Here is a 21,646-nt window from a genome sequence, read left to right as displayed (position 1 = left end):
GAAGGTGGGAGTGGGCTCTGGACCTCCGGTCAAAGCTGCAGGGCATGGAGAGCCCTGCCGTCTGGGCCATGTGGCCTTGGTGGCTGGCCTCGAATCCTGGTGTCTCTTGGAAGTGAAAATTGAGTCAGGAAGCCTGACACACATTAGGCTCTCAATAAGTGTTTTCTGGATCATTGATTTATGGGGTGAGTCAGAAAATCAATGAATCAAAGATTAATATTCCCCTCTCTGGGCATTCATTTCTTCATCCTTGGAAGACGAGAGTTCTTCCATCTCTAGCAATTTCGTCAGTCTCTAATTACTTCCCATGGTTCTCTCTGAAGGTCAGGACCCCACAAAATTTTTCTATGAAAGGCTGGCTAGTAACAAGTTTAGATTTTGCAGGCCATACGGTCTATGTCACAATTGCTCAATTCTGCTGTCATAGTGCAAAAGCAGCCAAAGACAAAACGTAAATGACTGGGCATGGCTGTGTTAAAAAAAAACAACACACCATTATTTATAGACACTGAACTTTGAATTTCATATAATTTTAATATATCCCGAAATGTCATTTTTCTTTTGATTCCCCCACCCCCCAACCACTTAAAAATGCAAAAACCAGTCTTACCTCGTGGATTGTATAACAAAGCAGGCACCAGATTTGGGCCATGGGCCATAATTTATCAGTCCTACTGAAAATTCATGAGCAAGCCCGTCTTCCAAGAAGTGCAGTGAGCTCTTGAAACAGAAATTCAGAATGAGGAAGCTCTTTCTTTCTCCTTGGTGCACACATAATGATCACTATGTCTGCCAAGTTGGCTTTCATAGGCACATGGTGCCGTGCTCTCACTCTAGAACCTAAGAGGGCTTCCATGTTAAGTTCTTCAGAACCCAGACTTGTAGGTCATCAACATGTCCTATTTGGCTGGTCTCTTCTCTGTCAAACACCCGGGATACCACACCCCTTTCTACAGTCGGTGTTTGACTCAACTGCCCCCTCTACTTGAGTGTGAGGAACCCTTTTCCCTGACCATCCAGATTGTGCCCCTCCTGTAAATGGTACCCAGAGCTGAAAAGCTTTCCCCAAATTACTCTGATTTCCATCGTTCCTGAACTCCAACTACCACGTGGGACTCATATTCCCAGTTGAGAGATCCGACTGCCGGGATTCAAGTTCCTATCACTCTGTGACCTGAGCAAGTTCCTAACACCATCTGAGGGATCTATAATAATAAAAGCATAATATGCTAATTAGACCGGATGTCCTTCTGGACGAAGCCAGGGCTACAGGGGAAGCCCAGGTCCCAGGTACCTACTGGTGGCCAGAGGGAAGCCGGTGCCGGCAGCTGGGGGAAGGAAGGCCTACTCTTGCATGAATTTTGTGCATCAGGCCTCTAATAATAATAATAATACCACCCCCCTCAGAGGTTTGCTTTGAGAGTTAATTGAGATGATTTGTGTAAAATGCTTGGCCCGAGCCAGGCACTAATAGTATAAAAACAATAAATGCCAGCTATGATTATACTTCTGTATTGTTTGACCTTTTTACAGGGAGGTCATATTTATATAATCTATATTATAAAAACCCAGTCGCCATAACGCTGTAATGACCAAAGACCGACGCAGGTGGGTAGGGCTGCAAGTGTGGCAAGGCGTGCGTGGGTGGGCGGGGCTGTGCGATTTCGTGTACTGGGCTTCTAGTCCTATCTAATAAAAGAGAAACATGGTAATTAGCGTACGACTGCTACCTTTCCCATTGGCTAATCAGGGCAATATGCAAATTAACTGCCAGCCAAGATGGCGGCTGGCAGCCAGACAGCTTGAAACTAACATGAGGCTTGCTTGCTTCAGTGACAGAGGACTCCAACATTCCCCGCCTGCCACTGCAGGCCTCTGAGCTGCTGTGGGGAGCTGATATAGGGTCAAGCCTCGGACTGACCTGTGGGCAAAGTCACAAACAATTCCCAGCTTAGAGGGCACAGTCCTCTTAGCATAATTAGGCTTGACCTTATGAGGCTCCCTAGATCTTATCTGGGAAGCTAATGGGCTGAGGAAGTGCAGGAAGTATAACCATGGTATAAACAAGTGAAACTCACAAGAACAGTGTAACTTTGGAAACCACTACCTTGTTTACCTCTCACTATAAAATAAAGGCTCAGCTTGCCTTGGGATCTCTCTCTGTGGCCTCAGCCAGGCACAGGGAAGATCCATGGAGACTAAGGAAAGCTAGAGAGTTCTGAACACTGTCTCTGTGTAAAACATTCTTCGCCGACTCCGTCCACACCTTTGGGAACCCCTGGACTGCTGGGGCTGGACCCCAGCAAGCTGCAACTCTAAGCAACTATGTAACAAATATAGAAGCTAAACAAAACCCCAGAAACCTGCTTTAGTCTACCGGGCTTCAGCCAGCAGGATCGCAACATTGTAAGCAAAGGCCAGAAACCTTTCAGCAGCGGAGGCCTAAGAGCTGGAGCCAAGCCTCAAAGCTAAAGCTGACCCAGAATAAAAAAAAGAAAAGAAAAAAAGGAGCGGTTGGGAGCTTCAGTCACCCCCAGCCTGAAAACAGCCCTCAGACCCTCACTCAGACTGGCCAGGCACCCCAGTGGGGACCCCCACCCTGAAGGGTGTGTGACCAGCTGCAAACAGCCATCATCCCCTCACCCAGGCTGGCCAGGCACCCCAGTGGGGACCCCCACCCTGATCCAGGACACCCTTCAGGGAAAACCAGCCGGCACCCACCCGTGCACCAGGCCTCTACCCTATATAGTAAAAGGGTAATATGCCTCCCAGCACAGGGATCAGCAGAGCCGCGAGGCCTCCCGGCACCGGGATCAGTGTGACAGAGGGCAGCGCCCAAACCCCCTGATGACCCTGCAGCTCTGTGTGTGACGGGCGGGGCCACAACCTCCCTATCCACCCTGCTCTGTTCGTGACAGGGGAAGGGGCCCCAACCCCCTGATCAGCCCTCCTCTGTGCCTGATAGGGGGGAGCTCCCCAACCCCCTGATCGCCCTGCGGCTCTGTGTGTGACAGGGTGCGGCGCCCCAACCCGCTCCTCCCCCGCCCCCCACAGGCCCTGCTCTGTGTGTGACGGGGTAGAGCCATAACCTTCCCATCGGCCCTGCCCTGAGTGTGAGAGTAGCGGCGCCCCAACCCCCTGATGGGCCCTGCTCTGTGCATGACAGGGGGCAGCGCCCAAACCCCCTGATTGGCCCTGCTCTGTGCGTGACAGGGTACAGAGCCCCAACCCCCCTGATTGGCCCTGCTCTGTGCATGACAGGGGGTGGCACCGCAACCTCCCCATCGACCCTGCCTTGAGTGTGACAGGGGACGGTGCCCCAACCCCCCAATCGGCCCTACCCTGAGCATGACTGAGGGTGGCATCACAACCTCCCGATCCGCCCTGCTCTGTGCATGACAGGGGGCAGCGCCCCAACTCCCCAATCGGCCCTGCTCTGAGCCCGACCAGGAGCTGCACGTAGGGATTGGGCCTGCCCTCTGCCACCCGGGAGCAGGCCTAAGCCAGCAGGTCGTTATCTCCCGAGGGGTTCCAGACTGCAAGAGGGCACAGGCCAGGCTGAGGGACTCCCCCTCCCCCCCCGAGTGCACAAATTTTTGTGTACTGGGCCTCTAGTAGTTATATAATTTTGAAAAGACTAAAATTACCCTTTTAGTCTTATTTATTTTGTTAATTCTCACCTGAGGATATTTTTCCATTGATTTTTTAGAAAGAGTGGAAGGGAAGGGGAGAGCCAGAGAAAGAGAAATATCGATATGAGAGAGACACATCAATTGGTTTGCCTCCCACACCTGACCGGGGCCAGGGATGGAGCCTGCAACCAAGGTACGTGCCTTTGATGGGAATCGAACCCTAGACCCTTCAGTCTGAGGGCTGATTCTCTAACCACTGATCAAAACCAGCTAGGGTCCTTTTAAGTTTAAAACAACCCTAAACAATATTTTGTTGGTAATTTTTTCAGGTGAAATTATAATTGACATGTAACATGCACACAGGAAAAGGCAGAAACCCCAAGTGCTCAGCTTGATGAGTTTTTCATTGTTAGTAATTTTCTTTCTAGGATGAATCAAAACAGAGTCAGTATAGAAAACCCCTGGCGGAGAGGAATAATCTGTGCTTGAGGGAGGTGACATGCTTTGGGGAACAGTGTCACATCCAGGAATGAGGGTCTGCTTACAACCAAAGGAGAAGCCAGTTAACGCACAGACCATAATCACGCCACAGGGAGAAACAGGCAGCATGGTCTCCAGCGACACATCACAAAGGCGTCCCTCTCAGGGATGAGTCACCTGAGCTCAGGGTCCCCAGCATCATGCTGAGAGATGGCTGAGCTCACGGGCTCCCTGCAGCTGTCTCAACACTTACTCTCCCTCAGGAAGAGCGTTTAAGCTCATTAATCCAAGGAGACTAAACAAATGTACACACTCATCATCTCAGTGCCATTAGGGTTCAGGAAATTGAAATAGCACAGGAGACTAATCCTTTGACGTAGGAATGTTGGCTAATATTTTTCAGGAGTGTCTGCCAGCTGACAGCTCAGTGACTCACCCCTTACCCAGGGCGGAGGGGTGGACAGCAGTAGCCTTTCCTATGTACCTACTATGTATGTACCAAGCTCAGGACTGCCTGCTCCCCACACATAAGCTTATGCCATTTTCATATAACCCCAAGGCAAAGGTATTATTCCTACCCACAGTGAGACCTAGAGCAGTGTAGGGCTTGCCCAAGTTGTACAGCCAATTAACGGTGGAACTGAGATCGCATTTGACGGGCTCTAGAGCATTTTAAAAATTCCTCTATGCACTGACAGAACAGGGCTCCAGAGATCATTGAAACCCCTCATTTTATACATGAGGAAGCAGAGGTCTGGGCAGGGGAATAGCTTGCTCAAAGTTATTGTGGTATAATAAGAAATATATTTGCTCTTTGCCCCCAGTTCCTGGCTAAAACTCCTGAAACTCTTGTAATTTCATGAGAGATAAGGGCGCTCGGAACATCTTTGATTCTACTTGTTCTCTGATTCCCGCTCCTGACACAAGAGCTTCTAAGACCCTGGGAATTTCCAGAGTGGTCAGAGTGTCTTTTTGTGTGCTAATGAGATGGGTGGGGCCCCAGACAGGTTCAGGATGGGGTCTGGTCACCAGAAAGACCAAGACATAATTAGAAGCTTGGAACTTCCAGCCTCATCCCCCATTCTTGGTGAGGGAAGAGGGGCTAGAGATTGAGTTAATAATCATCGTGCCTATGTGATGTAACCTCATAAAAATGCCTAAAATACGATGTTTGGAAAGTGTCCACGTTGGTGAACACGTGGATGTGTTGGGAAGGTTTTGGGAGAGGACATGGGGCCCCACACCCCACCCCCATACCTTGCCCTATGGTCCTTCCCATGGAGCTGTTCATCTGTATCCTTTGTAATCCTATATAATAAAAGGCTAATGTGCAAATTGTCCCCACTGGCGGGAGTTTGACCGGCCAGGAGTTAGACGTGTGCTGACCACCAGGGGGTGGCGCAGAACATGGAGGACGTTGGTGATGTGGTGCTGGCAGTGGATGGCAGTGGAGGTGCTGCTGGCCTGATGGGCCCCTATGAGAGCGGGACTGTGGCGGGATGGTGGAGCAGGTGAGCAGGCGGCGCCAGGCCAAGGCGGGTGCGAAGGGAGGCCCTGGCTGGCAGCAGCAGCAGCAGGCAGCCAGGGGAAGGGAGGCCCCGGCCTGCAGCCAGTAGCCGGCAACCACTAGAGACCCTACCTGTGCACAAATTTTGTGCACTGGGCCTCTAGTATCCTTTATAATAAACGAGAGGCCTGGTGCACAGATTTGTGCACCAGTGGGGTCCCTTGGCCTGGCCTGCAGGGATTGGGCCAAAACTGGCTCTCTGACATCCTCATTGCAAGGGGGCACAGGCCAGGCCGAGGGACCGCACCAGTGCATGATTGGGGCTGGGGAGGGACTGCGGGAGGACTCCAGGGCATGTCCAGCCCGTCTTGCCCAGTCCCCATCTGCCAAACCCCAGCAGCAAGCTAACCTACCAGTCGGAGTGTCTGCCCCCTGGTGGTCAGTGTGCATCATAGCGACTGGTTGAACGATCAAATGAACAGTTGGACACTTAGCATATTAGGCTTTTATTATGTAGGATTAGTGAATGCAGGTAAATGTTTTCCTAAGTTTTGTGAGCAGTTCTAGCAAATTATAGAACCTGAAGAGGGGTTGCTGGAAACACCAGTTCATAGTGAGTTGATCAGAAGTATTGGTGGCCTGGACTTTTGATTGGCATCTGAAGTAGGCCTGAGCCCTTAACCTGTGGGGTCTGTGCTAACTCTGGGCAGTGAGTATCAGAATTGAGTTAGATTGTAGACACCCAGTGGGTGTCCACTGAGAACTGGAGAATTGCTTGGTGTGGAAAAACCCACAATTTGGTGTCAGATGTGCAGAGTGTATAGAAAATCAGAGTTTTACTTTTAGTCATAGAGAAGGTTTGTGGTAGGACTTGGACTCAGATCCAGGTTTCACATCACAGACCAATGCTCCATCTCTGTGACCAGGCATTTCTTCTTCCCAGCCATCCCAAGATGTCCACCGCATCCACAAATGATAAAGGAAGGATCCAAATAAATGTTAAAAAGTCAATCCTTTCCTCTGTCAGTCTGCTTCAGCTTTCACATCATGGTCTCTGCTGGTTTCCACTAGGCTTCCAACCATGTCATTTTCCTTCTTTTGTTTTTTATTAATCCTCACCTGAGGATATATTTTATTCATTGCTTTTTTTAGAGAGTGGAAGGGAGGGTGTGGAGGGGAGAGAGAGAGAGAGAGAGAGAGAGAGAGAGAGAGAGAGAGAGAGAGAGAAAGATATTAATTGGTACCTCCCATATGTGCCCTGACCAGGAATTAAACCCTCAACATTTTGGTGTATGGGACGATGCCCCAACCACCTGAGCGACCTGGCCAGGGCAGGAAGTGGGGCCTTTGAGAGGTGATAAGTTACGAGGGCAAAGCCCTCGTGAATGAGATTAGTGTCCTTTTAGGAGAGACGAGCGATCTCGTTCTCCAGCATGTGAGGATATAGCAAGAAGGTGATGATCTGCACATCAGGAAGAGAGTCCCCACCAGGAACCAAATCAACTAACACCTTGATCTTGAACTTCCCAGCCCTTCAGATCTCTCATAGGTTAGCCACCCAACCTATGGTATTTTGTTATAGCAGCCTGAACAGACTGAGATTACTGGCTTCCATCAAGGGATGGAGATACTGCCTCCTAAACAAATCAGGGCTCTCGGAAGAGGAAGGCCAGTTATGTGGCCAACCAACCATGTCAGCGACAACTCATACAGCCAAGTGGGGCGAGACACCATGGGGAAGTGATCAAGAGCACAAACTTGGGCTAAATCCCAACATCCACTTACCAGTGTGGGACTTTGGGCACATTGCTTAACTTTTATTTTATCTTCTATAAAATGGAAATAAAAAACAATACCTCTTTCACAGGACTGCAGTGAAGATTTAGATGAGTTTATGCATGGAAAGTGCTGAGGACAAATGACCAGCGCATAGTACATGTTCAATAAACGTTGACTTTTTATTTCCTTTGGTGGTGAAACCCATCCCTCCATCTTCCAGAAAATGACCTGATTTTTCATTAATGGAATGCTCTGATAGACAGCTTGGAGTGTGTGTGTGTGTGTGTGTGTGTGTGTGTGTGTGTGTTGGGGTGGGGGGAGGACATGCTCCTTTCCTGCGGAAATGTTCAGGAACCACTAATCTTTGCTTTTGCCAACTGGGGTTTGTAAGTCGAAGACCAAAGCTGACCCTCCTCAAAGCTGACGATGAGGCCTTTGGAAGAGGAAGAGAAAGAAAAGAGATGGGAAGCTGGCAGCAAGAGGGAGAGTGGAGGAAAACCACAGTGCTGTCTAGCAGGGATTTTTATGGAGTTCTCAGCATGACTCCCTGTGAGAACGTCAGAACTCCATTTCACTTGTTAATGTGTGCTGGATTTGGATGTGTTTGGGAGGACTCAAACTCATGCTGAGTGCAGTGTAGAGATGGACTAAGGCCACCCAAGGCACATGTCTGCTACACCTGGGCTACAGGCATGAAAATAATTGGTGTGAAATATACCAAAATACTTGGAGTGAACAGTGACCTCTGGGTGCACGTGGGTCAAGGTTAGGCATAATTTTAGGTTCGTTCCTCATACTTGTTTGTTTTTTTCCCCCCCGAAATTTCTACAGTGATCAGGGATCTGTTCTACGATCAGATAGGAATGTTATTTTTAAAACTTTCATAGAGAAAAAGAATCAATCAAGGTTTTGTGGGGGTTTTTTTAAGGTCGAGCCTGTTAGCTTTGTCAAATAAACTGCTTGTGCAGCAGCATTTTCTCTCTTTTTCTCCCCGTTTCTTTCTTTCTAACAGCTAATGATAATAACAGTTACCAAGCATTTTACTAGGTATGTCCCAGGCACGTGCTCAATGCTTGATGTGCATATAATCCTAGTGAGAAGTACTATTAAAATTTCTATTTTAAATAAGAGGAAAGAAACTCAGAGACGCTAAATCACTGATACATGCCTCCCCCCCGCCCCCGCCCTGAGCTGTTTGGTGTCAGTACTCTTGCCTCTAACCACTGCCTATCTCTCTTGAATTCCTTTCGCCATCTTCCCTTCTCTGATCTCTGAGAAATGATCGATCAGGACCTGTGTCAATTCCATGGTGCAACCCTAGATTTCTCAACTTCAGCATGATTAACACTTTGGCTCAGATAATCCTCTATTGAGGGGGGCTGTCCTGCCCATTGCAGGGTGCTGAGCAGCATCCTGGGACTCTACCCACTAGATGCCAGTAGCACTCCCACCCCCCCACACACACCCAGTTATAACAACCAAATATGTCTCCAGATATTGTCAGATGTCCCTGGGGACCAAAATTGTCCCCATTAAGAACCACTGATGTAACCTGATGTGCATAGTAGCTGTGAAAAAGGGCCCGGGAGCTCCACTAGTTGCACAATCGCTGATAGGAACCAATGGGAACAGTTTGTACCCTTCTGGCAATTCCCCAAGATCATTCGAGGCAGCTGCCACCTGCCAGGACATTCCAGGAGAGGGCCTGACAAATGGTTGGAGTGCCTCTGGCAACAGGAGACATGGGCTAATGTGAGATGGTCTCGCCTCTTGTCCTGAAAGCTGGGATTAAAAAGGGTAACATGGGCAATGCTTGACCAGCATAGGGCAGAGGCCCTGAGCTGGTCTGTGGATGACACTGTGGAGGCAACAGACCAGTTCTTGGCCAAGATGCTGCGGAAGGAGGCGGATCAGTGGACTCAGATTAATTTCTCATCCTGGCCCCACGCTCATATGCTGTGTGGGCACAGTTGAGCCCTTTGAGAATATTAATACTTCGCTCTGTCTCTTCCTGGGACGATAGGATGCTATGTCCAAACTGCCCACTCCATCCCCTCTCTTGCTTTATTCTTCATAGCATTTGTTTTTGTTTACCCACTGTCTCCTCTGCCTAAATTTCAGCTCATGAGGGCAGGAGAAGCTACTGTATCCCTGGAGTCTATGACAGTGGCAGACATAGTAAATGCTCAATAAAAACTTGCAGAATAAAGGCATATACCCCACACACACACACCTTCAAGGGGAGGCAGTTTGATAATATGTATCAATGGCCCCAAACATGCCAAACCTTTTGTACTCAGTCGTTCCAATTCAGAGATTCAATAGCCCCCATCACACACGCACCAAATAATCCAACCTGAAGAAGACGCCTATGTGGATCCATGTTCATCTTACAGTGACCAAAACAGCATAAATAACCAGAAAATCCCACTTAAGTAATTAAGATACAGGCATAATGAAAACAGACCTGATAAATCTACTCGGTGAAATTCCAGGCAGCCATTACAAATATTGTTTACCATAAGATGAGTTAATATTGTAACACACACACACACACACACACACACACACATACACACACACACACTACATAATGCAAATTGTCCATGCAACCTGATTACTGAGACTATGGGAGTGAACATCCTTTCACACTATTGGTAGACGGTTTGAAAATTGCTATTAAAATGCACATGTTCATGATATTTGACTCAGCAATTACATTTCTAGGAGTTTATTTTTTTAGGAATTTATCCTATAAATGTATCAGGATACCACCCAGATGTCTATGAATATGGGAAGAGTTAAATAAATCACTGTATAGCAACACAATGGAATAGTATACAGCCATTACAAGTGAGAAGATTTGCATGTACTGATGTGAAAAGATGCCCAAGATATATCATTAAATTTTAGAAAATTGCAACATGTGTTTGTATATATCAATATGCTATATGATAGCATAAACATTTTTTTAATCTGGAGGAAGATATACAAAATTGTTGAAAATAGTTATCTCTAGAGGATAGAGTGAGATTTTCTGTCTATGCTGTGAATTTCTGTAATGTTTAAACATTTTAACAACAAAATGATAAAAGAATACACTGAACCTGCCACATGAGCTTGCTCATACAAGCAAACAAAAGCTGGGCACATGAAGACTATCAAGGTGTTATTCATGGTGACTGATCATCTCTAAATAGTGAGATATCGGGCAACCTTTATTTTTCTTCTTTTGGGGGAAAACTTCTACAAAGAGCATGTGTGGCCTTTACAAAGGCCACCCCTTCCCACAAGTTCTCTTTGTTGAAACTGAGGAGACGCTCGGAGTGTAGAATGCTTTTCAATGTAACCTGCTGACGGCAGCGTCCTGTTTCCCCAGGATGGATGACATTCAGCTGTGCAACGACATCATGGACCTGAAGCAGGAGCTGCAGAACTTGGTCGCCATCCCAGGTAACCATCTGGGACTCCAGCTGCTCAGAGCCCCCAGCCTGCCCCACCTGTACTCCCTCGGGCTGGAAGACGGTGTTCATCTGGTCTCCTAACATGACCCCATTCTTACAACGCAGTGCTCCCTGATCCTGTGATTCAAACACAACTCTGTCAGGCAGGTCCAGTTCAAATCCTAATCCTGGCCACGGCCTTGACCTTCGGCAAGTGACTTCACCTCTCTGAGGCTCAGTTTCTCCTCCTCTGAAAATGGGGTGGTCATAGTAATAGTAGTACCTAACTCACTGGGTATAAATCTCATTGTGACAAATGAAACCATGCAAGCCATGTGCTTAGCTTGATACTTGGTCCAAAGTAAGAGTCCAGTGAGTTTTAGCAATTATCACTATTATTATCCTGCTTGGGAACAGGTAGAGTACGGTGGTTACAAGCTGACTTTGGAGTCACACCTAGATCTATCACTTATTAATGACACGACCTTGGGCAAGTTCAGTTACTTCACTAAAACTCAATTTCTTCATCTGTAAACTGGGACAGTAGTGGTATTTACCTCATAGGGTTGTGGAATTGACGAAGGAAAAAAACATAAAGTGCTTAGCATAGTTCCCATCCTATAGTACATGCTTAATAAATTATTGCCATTATTAATTATTATTATTATTATTATTATTTATTATATTAACCAAACACATTTCTATCCACCCTTCAGGTCACAGCTAATTTGGCCCCTTCTCCCAAGAAAGCCTTTCCTGCCCGTCCAGGATGGGCTAGGTGCCCTGCAGGGTGTTACTCTCATCAAAGTCCTTACCAAATAATTTCCTGTTGACTCATATACGTCCCCCTATAAACTCCATACATCTTGAGGGCAGGTATGAGGGCCTGGTAGGTGCTAAGAGGAAGGTTTTATTGAAGGAACAAACACAAGTCTGTCTCATGAACCTTGCCTTGGTTTTGGCAAGGACCGGCATCCCCCACTGCCGTTGTCTCGAATGTTTTTGCCATTCTGTCTGTTCACGAAGTACCTGTGTCTCCAGAGGCTGCATTGCTGCCAGGGGCTAGGCATGCAGTGATGAACAAACCACGATGTCCTACTTTAGGGAGCTCACAAGTTAGCACAAGAGGCACCCTGACATCCAGTGGATACCTATTGTCGAGCTAGAAATGCAGCACAACTCACTGTAGAACAGGGCATCGCTCTGAATGCCTCAGCACGAGGGGCATTTGGGGCTGGGTAAGTCTCTGCTGGGACAGGGGGCTGTCCTATGTGTTGTAGAATTTAACAGCATCCCTGGCCTCTGCCTACTGCACATCCGTAGCATTCCCTTCCCTCCCAGTTGCGACAACCCCAAATGTTTCTAGATGTGGTATTGGGGGGGAGGGAGGGTAGAAGGGTTGGGAAAATTGACCATTGCTTAAGAACCACTACTTTAGAGTACAGTGATCTGGGTTTGAATCCAGGATGACCAGCTAGATGATCTTCATGGAGCAACTTAATTTCTCTGAGCCTTAAATTCCTTATTTGTAAAATAAGACCAATAAGGCCACCCTCACGTCGTTGCTGTGACTGTGCCATGACGTAACACAGGATCACAAATGCAAAGGTAGGAGCACTCAACACACTCTTGTTCTGACCGTAGTGTCTGCAATCATAGCAGAACTTTCAGATGCCATCCTTGAATGAGCATGCGCTGGGTGCCAGGCCCTGTGCAGGCAGGCCCTGGGAATATGCAAGCGAGTCAACAGTCCTAACGGAAAGGGGGTGACAGCTAATGAGGTATTTTTTGCAGGTGATTAAAATGTTCTAACATTAATTGTGATGATGGTTGCATAACTGAATAGTACTTTGAAAGGGTGAATTGTATGGTATGTGACTTATATCTCAATAAAACTATCACCACAAAAAGTAAAATGTCAAACATAAAACAGTAAAAGAATGAGGGGGGATATAGCCAAATCCAGACATGACCCACTTGAAATTCCGATTCGATTCGTATGGGGCTCTAGCATTGATCATTTTTTAAATCCTTCTCATGATTGTGATAAGCAGCCAGGGTTGAGAGCTACCAGGTCAGTTCAACTTTCTCATTTTATAGCCGCACCCCTCCCCCGCCCCCCCCCCCCCCCCTCACCACCACCACCACCATCACCCACCAATAGTATGGCTGAAAGGTACAAAACCCATCCAAGTTGATGTAAGCACAAAACAAAAACAGGCCATTACTGGAAGGACTGTGGAGACTCTATAGTCGTTTCCTTGAGCTGCCCTAGCCAATTGCCACAAACTTGGTGGCTCCAAACAACAGAAATTAATTCTTTCACAGTCTGGAGGCCAGGAGTGTCGGCCTCTAGAGGAGAATCCTTCCTTGCCTCTCCCAGCTTCTGGGGCTCCTGTCAACCCTTGGGCCCCTTGGCTTGTAGATGTCTCACTCCAGTCTCTGCCTCTGTCGTCACAGCCTTCTCTTCGTATGTCTCTGTGTCATCTCTTCTTACGAGGACATCAGTCATTGGGTTAAGGGCCGACCTTAATAAGTAAGACCTCATCTTAACTAAGGACATCTACAAAGATCCTATTTCCAAATTAGGGTAGACATGAAATTTGAGGAGGTAGGGGGTAATATTGCCCATCCTCACAAGGGTTTGGAACCAGAACAGGAAAGCTGTTGGAATGTTCTTTGGATCTCATATTCATTCTCTCTCTCTCTCTCTCTCTCTCTCTCTCTCTCTCTCTCTCCTGATCCATTTTTTTGCTCTGCCATAAGAGCCAAGTAAGTCCACTTCATCTCTTCTCTATGACCTTCCCACACAAGATACCAATTCTCAGGGCTCTGTGCCCTAAGTTTTAACTTCCCAGGAGACTCTAATGGGCCTAACATAGGTTGGCATCTCCCTCTTGGGGGAAGAATTCCCAGAGCCACTTCTGGCTCAGCAGGACATTTGGGAGCCACCAAGGCAAAGGAGACATGAGTGTGTGGCCACCCAGTCAGCCAAGGCCACCTCAGGCACCTCCATTTGGGACTGTGGCAGCCTCTAGAGCACGCGTGGAAATGGGTGGAGCAGGGGCGGTGTCTTTGGTTGGCACAGTCACTGGGATGCAGACTAACCAGGACCAGGACTGGGGTGAGGAGAACAAGGCATTCAGCTGGAGCACAAAAAGTTCAGTAATCAGGATAAATAATATTTTAATGCGATATCAAAATATCAAAATTCATGCAAAAAATACACAATGAAGCAAACACCAAAAGTTTAAATAAAAATGAAGTGGGTAGAGGCCAGGGATGCTAAAATGCAGCCTGGGGGCAGTTCCATATGAAGAATGCTCCTCACAAATGCCATGGACTGTCCTGCTGAGAAGCATAGGTCGCACAAGGTCATAGGGCCAGTTAATAAGAGAGTCCAGGTCTCTAACGCCAGTCCCATTGATGCCCCTGGAAATTGCATTGTCCCAATTGCTTTTATGTGGAAATTCAGATATTAACGTTTTCTTACCTCTCCTGTATTTCTACTCCTCTCTCTTACCTTCTCCCTGACTCCTTGTTAAGAGTGTTCTGTGTATCCCTTGGATCCGTGTCAGATTTCTAGATGGATTTAGCTGAATTTAGGGAGGGAAATGATGCTTCAGGGAACATATCAATAAAAATATTAAGGAGAGAGAGCACCGAATGATCAAGAAAACCATGTTTCACCAGCCAAGGTCAGAAAATAATGTATCAGCTCCTCAACAGGAAAAAAAACGCACACCTGGGACCCTCCCTGCCTTGAGGGTTTCTCAAGGACAAGACAAAATGTGCTTCTCCCATCACCACTGCTGCCTTAGAACTGGCTGCAGAGGGCATGTCACCTTCCCCTTGGACATAGAAATAGTACCTCCCTCATCTGGTTATTGGAAAGGTTTAAACTACTGGTTCTCAACCAGGAGCAATTTTGTCCCCCCCAAATTGGGCAATCAGCTGACATTTTTGGTTGTCACAACTGGGGGAGGAAGTGCTTCTGGCATGAATGGGAGGAGGCCAGGGATGCTGCTGAATATCCTACAATGCACAGGACAGCCCCCATAATAAAGAATTATCCAGCACAAATATCAATAGTGTCAAGGTTGAGAAACCTAGATTAAATGAAAACAAAGACCTCGTGAGAATCCTATATAATAAAAGTCTAATATGCTAAGTGTCCAGTCATCCTGTCATCCGTTCAACCAATCAAAGCGTAATATGCTAATGATATGGTAAGGCTGCTCAACTGCTTGCTAGTGACATGCACTGACCACCAGGGGCAGATGCTCCAACCAGTAGGTTAGCTTGCTGCTGGGGTCTGGCCAATCAGGTCTGAGCGAGATGGGCCGGACATGCCCTGGAGCCCTCCTGTGGTCCCTCCCCAGCTGGCCAACCTCCTGTGTCCCTCCCTAGCCCAATCATGCTCCAGTGGGGTCCCTTGGCCTGGCCTGCACCCTCTTTCAATCCAGGACCCCTCGAGGGATGTCTGAGAGCTGGTTTCAGCCTGATCCCATCAATGCAGGAGCTGCCCCCTGGTGGTCAGTGTGCTCCCACAGGGGGAGCTCCACTCAGCCAGATGCCGGGCTCATGGCTGGTGAGCACAGCAGAGGTGGTGGGAGCCTCTTCTGACTCTACGGCAGTCGGACATCCCCTGAGGGCTCCTGGACTGTGAGAGGGCATCCCTGCGCTGAGGGACGCCCCCTTCCCGCCCCCTCCCTCACCCCCAAGTGTACGAATTTCGTGCACCAGGCCTCTATTATAAATATAATAGCTTTCAATTATTAAGCACTTACCATTAGCACATTTATGCTGTATGATTTTTTTTTCCTTCATTAAGTACTTGTTTCTTTTGTACTTGGTTTGGTAAATAGTTAACCTGGAGGGCATTTAATCATTTGTACCCAGAATCACACAGCTGGGAGGGGTAGGAGGTTGGGAATCAACCCAGGACTGTCTGGTTCGACAGGGAGGGCTTACAGTTGTGATAGGAGCTACAGGCCAGGGAAACTGGCTAGGAGACCACAGCATGCATGGTCCAGGGAGAGGTGATGGTGGCCTGGGCTAACGAGGTGCTGGTGGAGATGAAATGCAAGTTAGAGGGTCACATGGGACAGCACACTGAGATGTTAAGAATCAGTTGTGCAGTGCCAGCAAGCAGTGGGCAAAGTTGGTAAGCTGGTGGTTCTTACTGGTAGGTAGGTAGGTGGGTGATGTTGGCAAGAAAGAGGTCACATCACCAATCAAGTGATAGTGTCTGCAGATAAGTGGGTGGGGCCTCTGGGCAAGTAGGTGATGCCAGTGAGCAGATGGATGGGGCCTGGAGGCAGGTGCGAGGAAGCAAGTGGGTGACACCTGCAGACAGGTGGGGGATCCCGGAAAAGGTATGTGACACACAAGCAGGTGAACTGCATTGGCCAGTGGTATGGAGACTTGGATAAGTAACTGGTTTGTAAGCTGGCACAGACCACTTTGAGTAGGTGGCTTTTTCTGTGAGTTGCCTGAGTGGAGGGCTGCAGCTGACTACCTGGGAGTCTTTTCTGAACTGGAAAGAGATAGAAAACAGGGTGACTAATTTGGGGAGGGAGGTTCTCATTTCCTTGGGGACCTGCAAGTCATTACGAACCTCCTGAGAGAGCTGAGCGATCAGGGTACTCTGGTGAGTCTGTGGGCATCGTTTGAACTTACCTGCTGAGGCTGGAAGGCACTCTGCCATGCTGACAAGCCCACAGGACCCACTATGGGAAGAGTGATGCCACCATTGTCAGTGTAGCAATGGCCAGGAATCCGGGGGTTGCTAGAAATTCTTCCCTCTTCCTCACTTCCCTTCTGGTTAACGGAAGAGGTTGATTTTGTCTCTTATCCAAATATTATATTTTTCTTCACCTCTGATTCTGTCTCTAAACGTAGAGGAAATTGTCAGTGCCAGCCCTAGGCAGGCAGACGGGCGAGCTGCCCATTTATTTTATCTTCTGTAGGGGTCTGAGCACAGAGAGCTGATGCCCTCCTAGTTTTCTCAGTCCTCATTTCCAGTCCTGGTTCTTCTGTTTTCTCTTCGGCTTTCCAGCCCTGGGTAGTTGGGATAGGACTCATGCCATCAGCATGGAATCTCACAGATTGGATGTCCTTGCTATGGAGTATTTCCCTCCCAGCACCCCCACTGAGCCCTCTCACCCGCTGCCTTCTTCAGCAGGACCCCCTTGCTGCTTCACCACTTACTGAGCGCTCACCCCATCTGAGCTCTGTGCTAAGCCATTTACTAAGGTCACTGCGTTTAAGCCCCACTGGTTGTATTTTACAGAGGAAGAAACTGAAGCTCCAAGGGATTAAGTTGCTTCTCCAAGTTCACCCAACGAGTGAAATCGTAGATCCAGGATTCCAACCTTGGTCCCTCAGATGCAAGTGTTTTCACCAGTTTCACTCAATTGTTTCTTTGCTGATGTTTTCTTCTTCCCAGAAAAAGAAAAAACCAAGCTGCAGAAGCAGAGAGAGGACGAGCTAATCCAGAAGATCCACCGACTGGTGCAGAAGAGAGACTTCCTGGTGGATGACGCAGAGGTCGAGCGGTTAAGGTGAGTGGGCAGCGTGTCCCCAGGGACCAGCTGTTGGCGCACAGCCCTCAGCTTCCTTCCAAACCCATTGTCTGCTCCTGGGACTCACAGCCCTGCCCAACAGGCATGGCCTCGCCAAAGGGTCCCCTAACACTGGATCCAAATGAACCCCAGCCTTCTGGCTTGAGAACCCATTTCACATTCAAGAGAACCTCAAATCCAGCTCCAGCGTCTTGCAAAGGCCTGTGGGTCTTACTTAACTGAATGTCATTCAAGGAAGTGAGCAGGGAGAAACTACATCACATAACATGTAGGTGTGTTTCCTACACATTTTCTCTTCACTGACCTTTCTCTGACCTCATCAAGGCAACTTCTAGAAACTTCTGTTGGTTTCTACAGAAACTCTGCCCCTGTACTGACTTGCTTCCTTGCCTGCCCTGTCCACTTCCCAGCCTTGTTCTTTCCTTTCCCCGCATTGGTGGTTCCGAGGCACCTCCTATTTGCAGATGGACCCATCACCTGGATCTGGTGAAAGCTCTGGGGGAGGCTGGGCTCAGGGAACATGAATGTTGATTCTTGAATATTTTTGTCCTGGAGCAAAGCCTTTGGAGCCCTTCCCAAGGAGAGGGGCTCATAGGGCCTCTTTGAACGCAGAGGGCAACTTCCTCTTAATCTCTGTGTCCTCTTGGGTCATCCAAGGCCCCTGGGATGCGCCTTGCCTAGCTCAGCCAGGCATGGCCCAGTCTTTGCTCCTGTGACTGTAGGAAGAGGTGAGGTGACCTGCCATGGATCTTGTGGAAGCACAGGTGTCTAGGGTGACTTAAAGGTACAGGGTCAGGAGAGGCGTTGCCCAGCTCACTGAACTCTGGAAGGGAGACTGGGTTCTGTAATGTCCTTGCCTCTACCCTGGAGTCTCATCTACGCTTCAGGTAGGCATTTACTCCATCATTATGTGTCTGCTTCAGAGCAGGTTCATCAAGCACAACATACAAATACCATCCTCACATAACACAGAAAACATATGCATACCACACATACATAACACACAACACACAACTACCATCCACACATAACACAGAACATACACATATCACCTATATATCACACACAATATACATGTACCACCCATACATAACATACAACAACATACATGCATCATCCACAAAGCCCATTATATGGCCCCACACACGTAACCTCTTGCCTCATTTCCTCAGCTCCTTGATGCTTTCCTTGCTTACTCTACTTTCCTCTTGTCTTTACACATCTGTCTTCACAGGGAACAAGAAGAAGACAAAGAAATGGCTGATTTCCTGAGAATCAAGTTAAAACCTCTAGACAAAGTAACTAAATCTCCAGCCAGTGAGTGCATACATTATTTCTTCTCCTCCCATCCAAGAGGTCATGGTTTGATTTTCAGTCAGGGCACATACCCGGGTTGCAGGCTCGATCCCCAGTAGGGGACATGCAGGAGGCAACTGATTGATGCTTCTCTCTCATCATTGATGTTTCTATCTCTCTCTCCCTCTCCCTTACTATCTGAAATCAATGAATAAATAAAGTAAAATAAAATAGAATAACAAAAAATGTAGAATCAATGAATTGAGCCACAATGAGAGGAGCCCATAGAATCAACAAAGAGAAAAGAGAATGCCTGTTCTCCCAAGAACTAGAAATAACAGACTATATAAAAGACACAATCAGTATATTTAAAATTATTAAAGAGATAAGAGGACTACAACACAAATGATAGAACAAGATGCTATTAAAAAAGAAAAGGTAGATTTGCAAACACTTGGCTTTCTAAAAAAATATTGTTACAGTACTGAAGTAAAAACTCAATGGATTAGATACAGAGATACAGTTGATGGGAGGATTCATAAATTAGAAGATAGAGCTGTGGAAATTACCCAGAATGCAGCACAGAGATAAAAAGATGAAAACTATGACAGAGAAGTAATGAAATATGGAAGATAGAATAAGAAGGCCCAACTTACATTTCATAGACGTTCCAAAAGAAGAGCTACCAGAGACCAGGTGGTAGAAGTATCTGAACAGCTAATGAAGGGAACGAGCTCTCAGACTGGAGTGTCTTGAACAAAATTCTCATTTAGTCATTCACTAACGACTTCCTGAACGCCAGGCCCTGTGATAAGCTTGGCAGATACAATGGCAGGGAGAACTGAACAGGATAAGGTTTATCAACTGTGACCAGAAGCTGAGGACCGAAAGCCAGTGGGAATAGTCAGTATGACCATACAAAATGCATGCCAGCTCTCCACATCACCTGAGTTGAAGCAAGGTCTGGCTGGGGGTTGGGATGGGACTGGGGCTGCAGATGGTCAGGGCTCTCCTTACCTCACTTCTCTCTCTCTCCCTTCTGCTCTCTCTTTCTCTGTGCTCCTACCTTGCTGCAGGCTCCCGAGCCGAGAAGAAAGCAGAGCCCCCGCCTAGCAAGCCCACAGTGGCCAAGACCGGGCTGGCACTCATCAAGGATTGCTGTGGGGCCACCCAGTGCAATATCATGTAGTCCCCATGTGGGGTGCCCCCGGGGCCACGGGGACTCCCCCTCCCATCCACTTGTCTTCATAGCCCCCATTTCACTGGGGCCCAAGAGCTCTCAAAGGCGGAAGGGGTTGAAGGCAAGCCAGTGACTGCCGCCGGGGCTGTGGGCGCAGTGGGCGGGCCCAGCCGCCCTGTACAGAGTGTAGCAATAGGGAGTCCCTCACCGTCGCATGGCCCTCCCCAGAGCATGCCGAACCCAGGAGTCTGTCTCACTGTTTATCCAAACCACCAGGAAAGGTCCTTCCTCAGAAAAGTGTATCTCCACTTCTATCTAGCTGTATCTAACCCACCATGCTAATGACTTGGGAGAGGGGCATGATCCCCAGGTGTGTATAGTTGCAACTTTTCAACAATCTAGCACCATGTTGGACACATCCCCCACCGACCCTCCTAGCTCTGCTGTCAGGCCTGCCCCAGGGGCACAGCTCCAGTCTGTCCTTTTCCAGGGCCTGTGTTCTGGAGGGCTCCACACCGCCTACACACCTTGGAGACAGAGGGCCCATCCGTAAAAGTGAGCTTGTGTGTGGTGTAGTGGTCACGTCTCCCGCTTCCTCCCCTCCTATGCCTGGGCACGGGTCACACCAGGACCCTGTCCATTCGCTCTTGGTTCTTCCTTCCCTTGCAATGGCTGCCCAGGTATGTGGAGTAGAGGGGATGGGGCCTGGGCTGGAACACACCCAGTTCTTGGAAGAGGTAGCAAAACGCCAGAGGCTCCAACACCAAGGCAAGGGAGACAAGCAGGGGACCCCCAAGCAGATGCTGACCCAGGCGCTCTTCCCTACCCCAGGGGCCACAGGAAGGAGTGCCAGAGGACCCCACTCACCAGCCAAACACACAGACCTCTCTAAACTACAGTGGCAGGCGAGAGAGGCGGCCTGACCCAACCGTGTCCCATCATTTGGTGGTGTACTTTAACCAGCCTAGCAAGTCCACCTGTGTAACTTGATGTACATAAGCTACAGCCAGCTCGGCACAGCCCATGTGACCTCTGTACGTGTGTGTCGTGACCGGCCTAAGTAGTTAGCATAACTCAAGATTTGCTGATGTGCAATCATCCATTGAAGAAAATAAAAGTGGAAACCACGTACACAGCACTTTCAAAGCTTTTACTTTTTTCTTGACTATGGAAATAATCCATGTACATAGTAAGTCACTTTAAAAGTATAGAAAGTAGAAAGAATGCTTTGGGTTCCTTCTTTAGCTCCCATAATTCCTCCAACTAGAGACTACTCTGACATTTTGGGATATTTCCTTTCAATTTTTTTAATGCACTAAAAAAATGATTGGCATCCTATGTACCATTTCATAACAAGTTTTCTCTTCTCATTTAGCATTATATCACTATCATTCTCCCACATCATTAAAAGTTCTTTGTAAGCATTAAATACTCTTCATAAAATATTTACAATGGTTTCTTAGTAATCTTCTGAATGTACCATAATTTATCTAATTATTTACTCACTATTAGACATTTAGGCTGTTTCTGGTTTTTCAGTATTATCTACACTAATAAAAGGGAAATATGCTACTTGACCATCCCTCTGCTACGCCCACCAGCTAATCAGGGAAAGTATGCAAATTAACCCAACAAAGATGGTGGCAGCCATGGAGCTGGAGGCTTGGGTTGCCCCCTGCAATGGAGGAAGCCAAGCTTCCAGCCCGCCCTGGCCGCCACTCAAGGAGGGGCTGGGGGCCTGG

At 47.9% G+C, this 21,646-nt stretch overlaps 1 protein-coding gene across 1 annotated transcript in view; it reads left to right on the top strand.

The window, feature by feature from the left end:
• BMERB1 (bMERB domain containing 1) overlaps positions 1-21,356 on the top strand; it is a 102,409-nt gene extending 81,053 nt beyond the window's left edge. The window contains exons 3-6 of the mRNA XM_081088933.1: positions 10,778-10,851; positions 17,293-17,407; positions 18,663-18,745; positions 19,801-21,356. Coding sequence (XP_080945059.1) covers positions 10,778-10,851; positions 17,293-17,407; positions 18,663-18,745; positions 19,801-19,913 — 385 coding nt within the window. The 3' untranslated portion in view covers positions 19,914-21,356. The remainder of the gene's footprint in view (positions 1-10,777; positions 10,852-17,292; positions 17,408-18,662; positions 18,746-19,800) is intronic.
• The last annotated feature ends 290 nt before the right edge of the window (positions 21,357-21,646 follow it).

Source organism: Myotis nattereri (assembly GCF_964212035.1).
Source record: "Myotis nattereri genome assembly, chromosome: 4".
Lineage (NCBI taxonomy): Eukaryota > Metazoa > Chordata > Mammalia > Chiroptera > Vespertilionidae > Myotis > Myotis nattereri.
The sequence above is the reverse complement of the archived record's forward strand: the minus strand, read 5'-3'. Positions and strand labels throughout refer to the sequence as shown.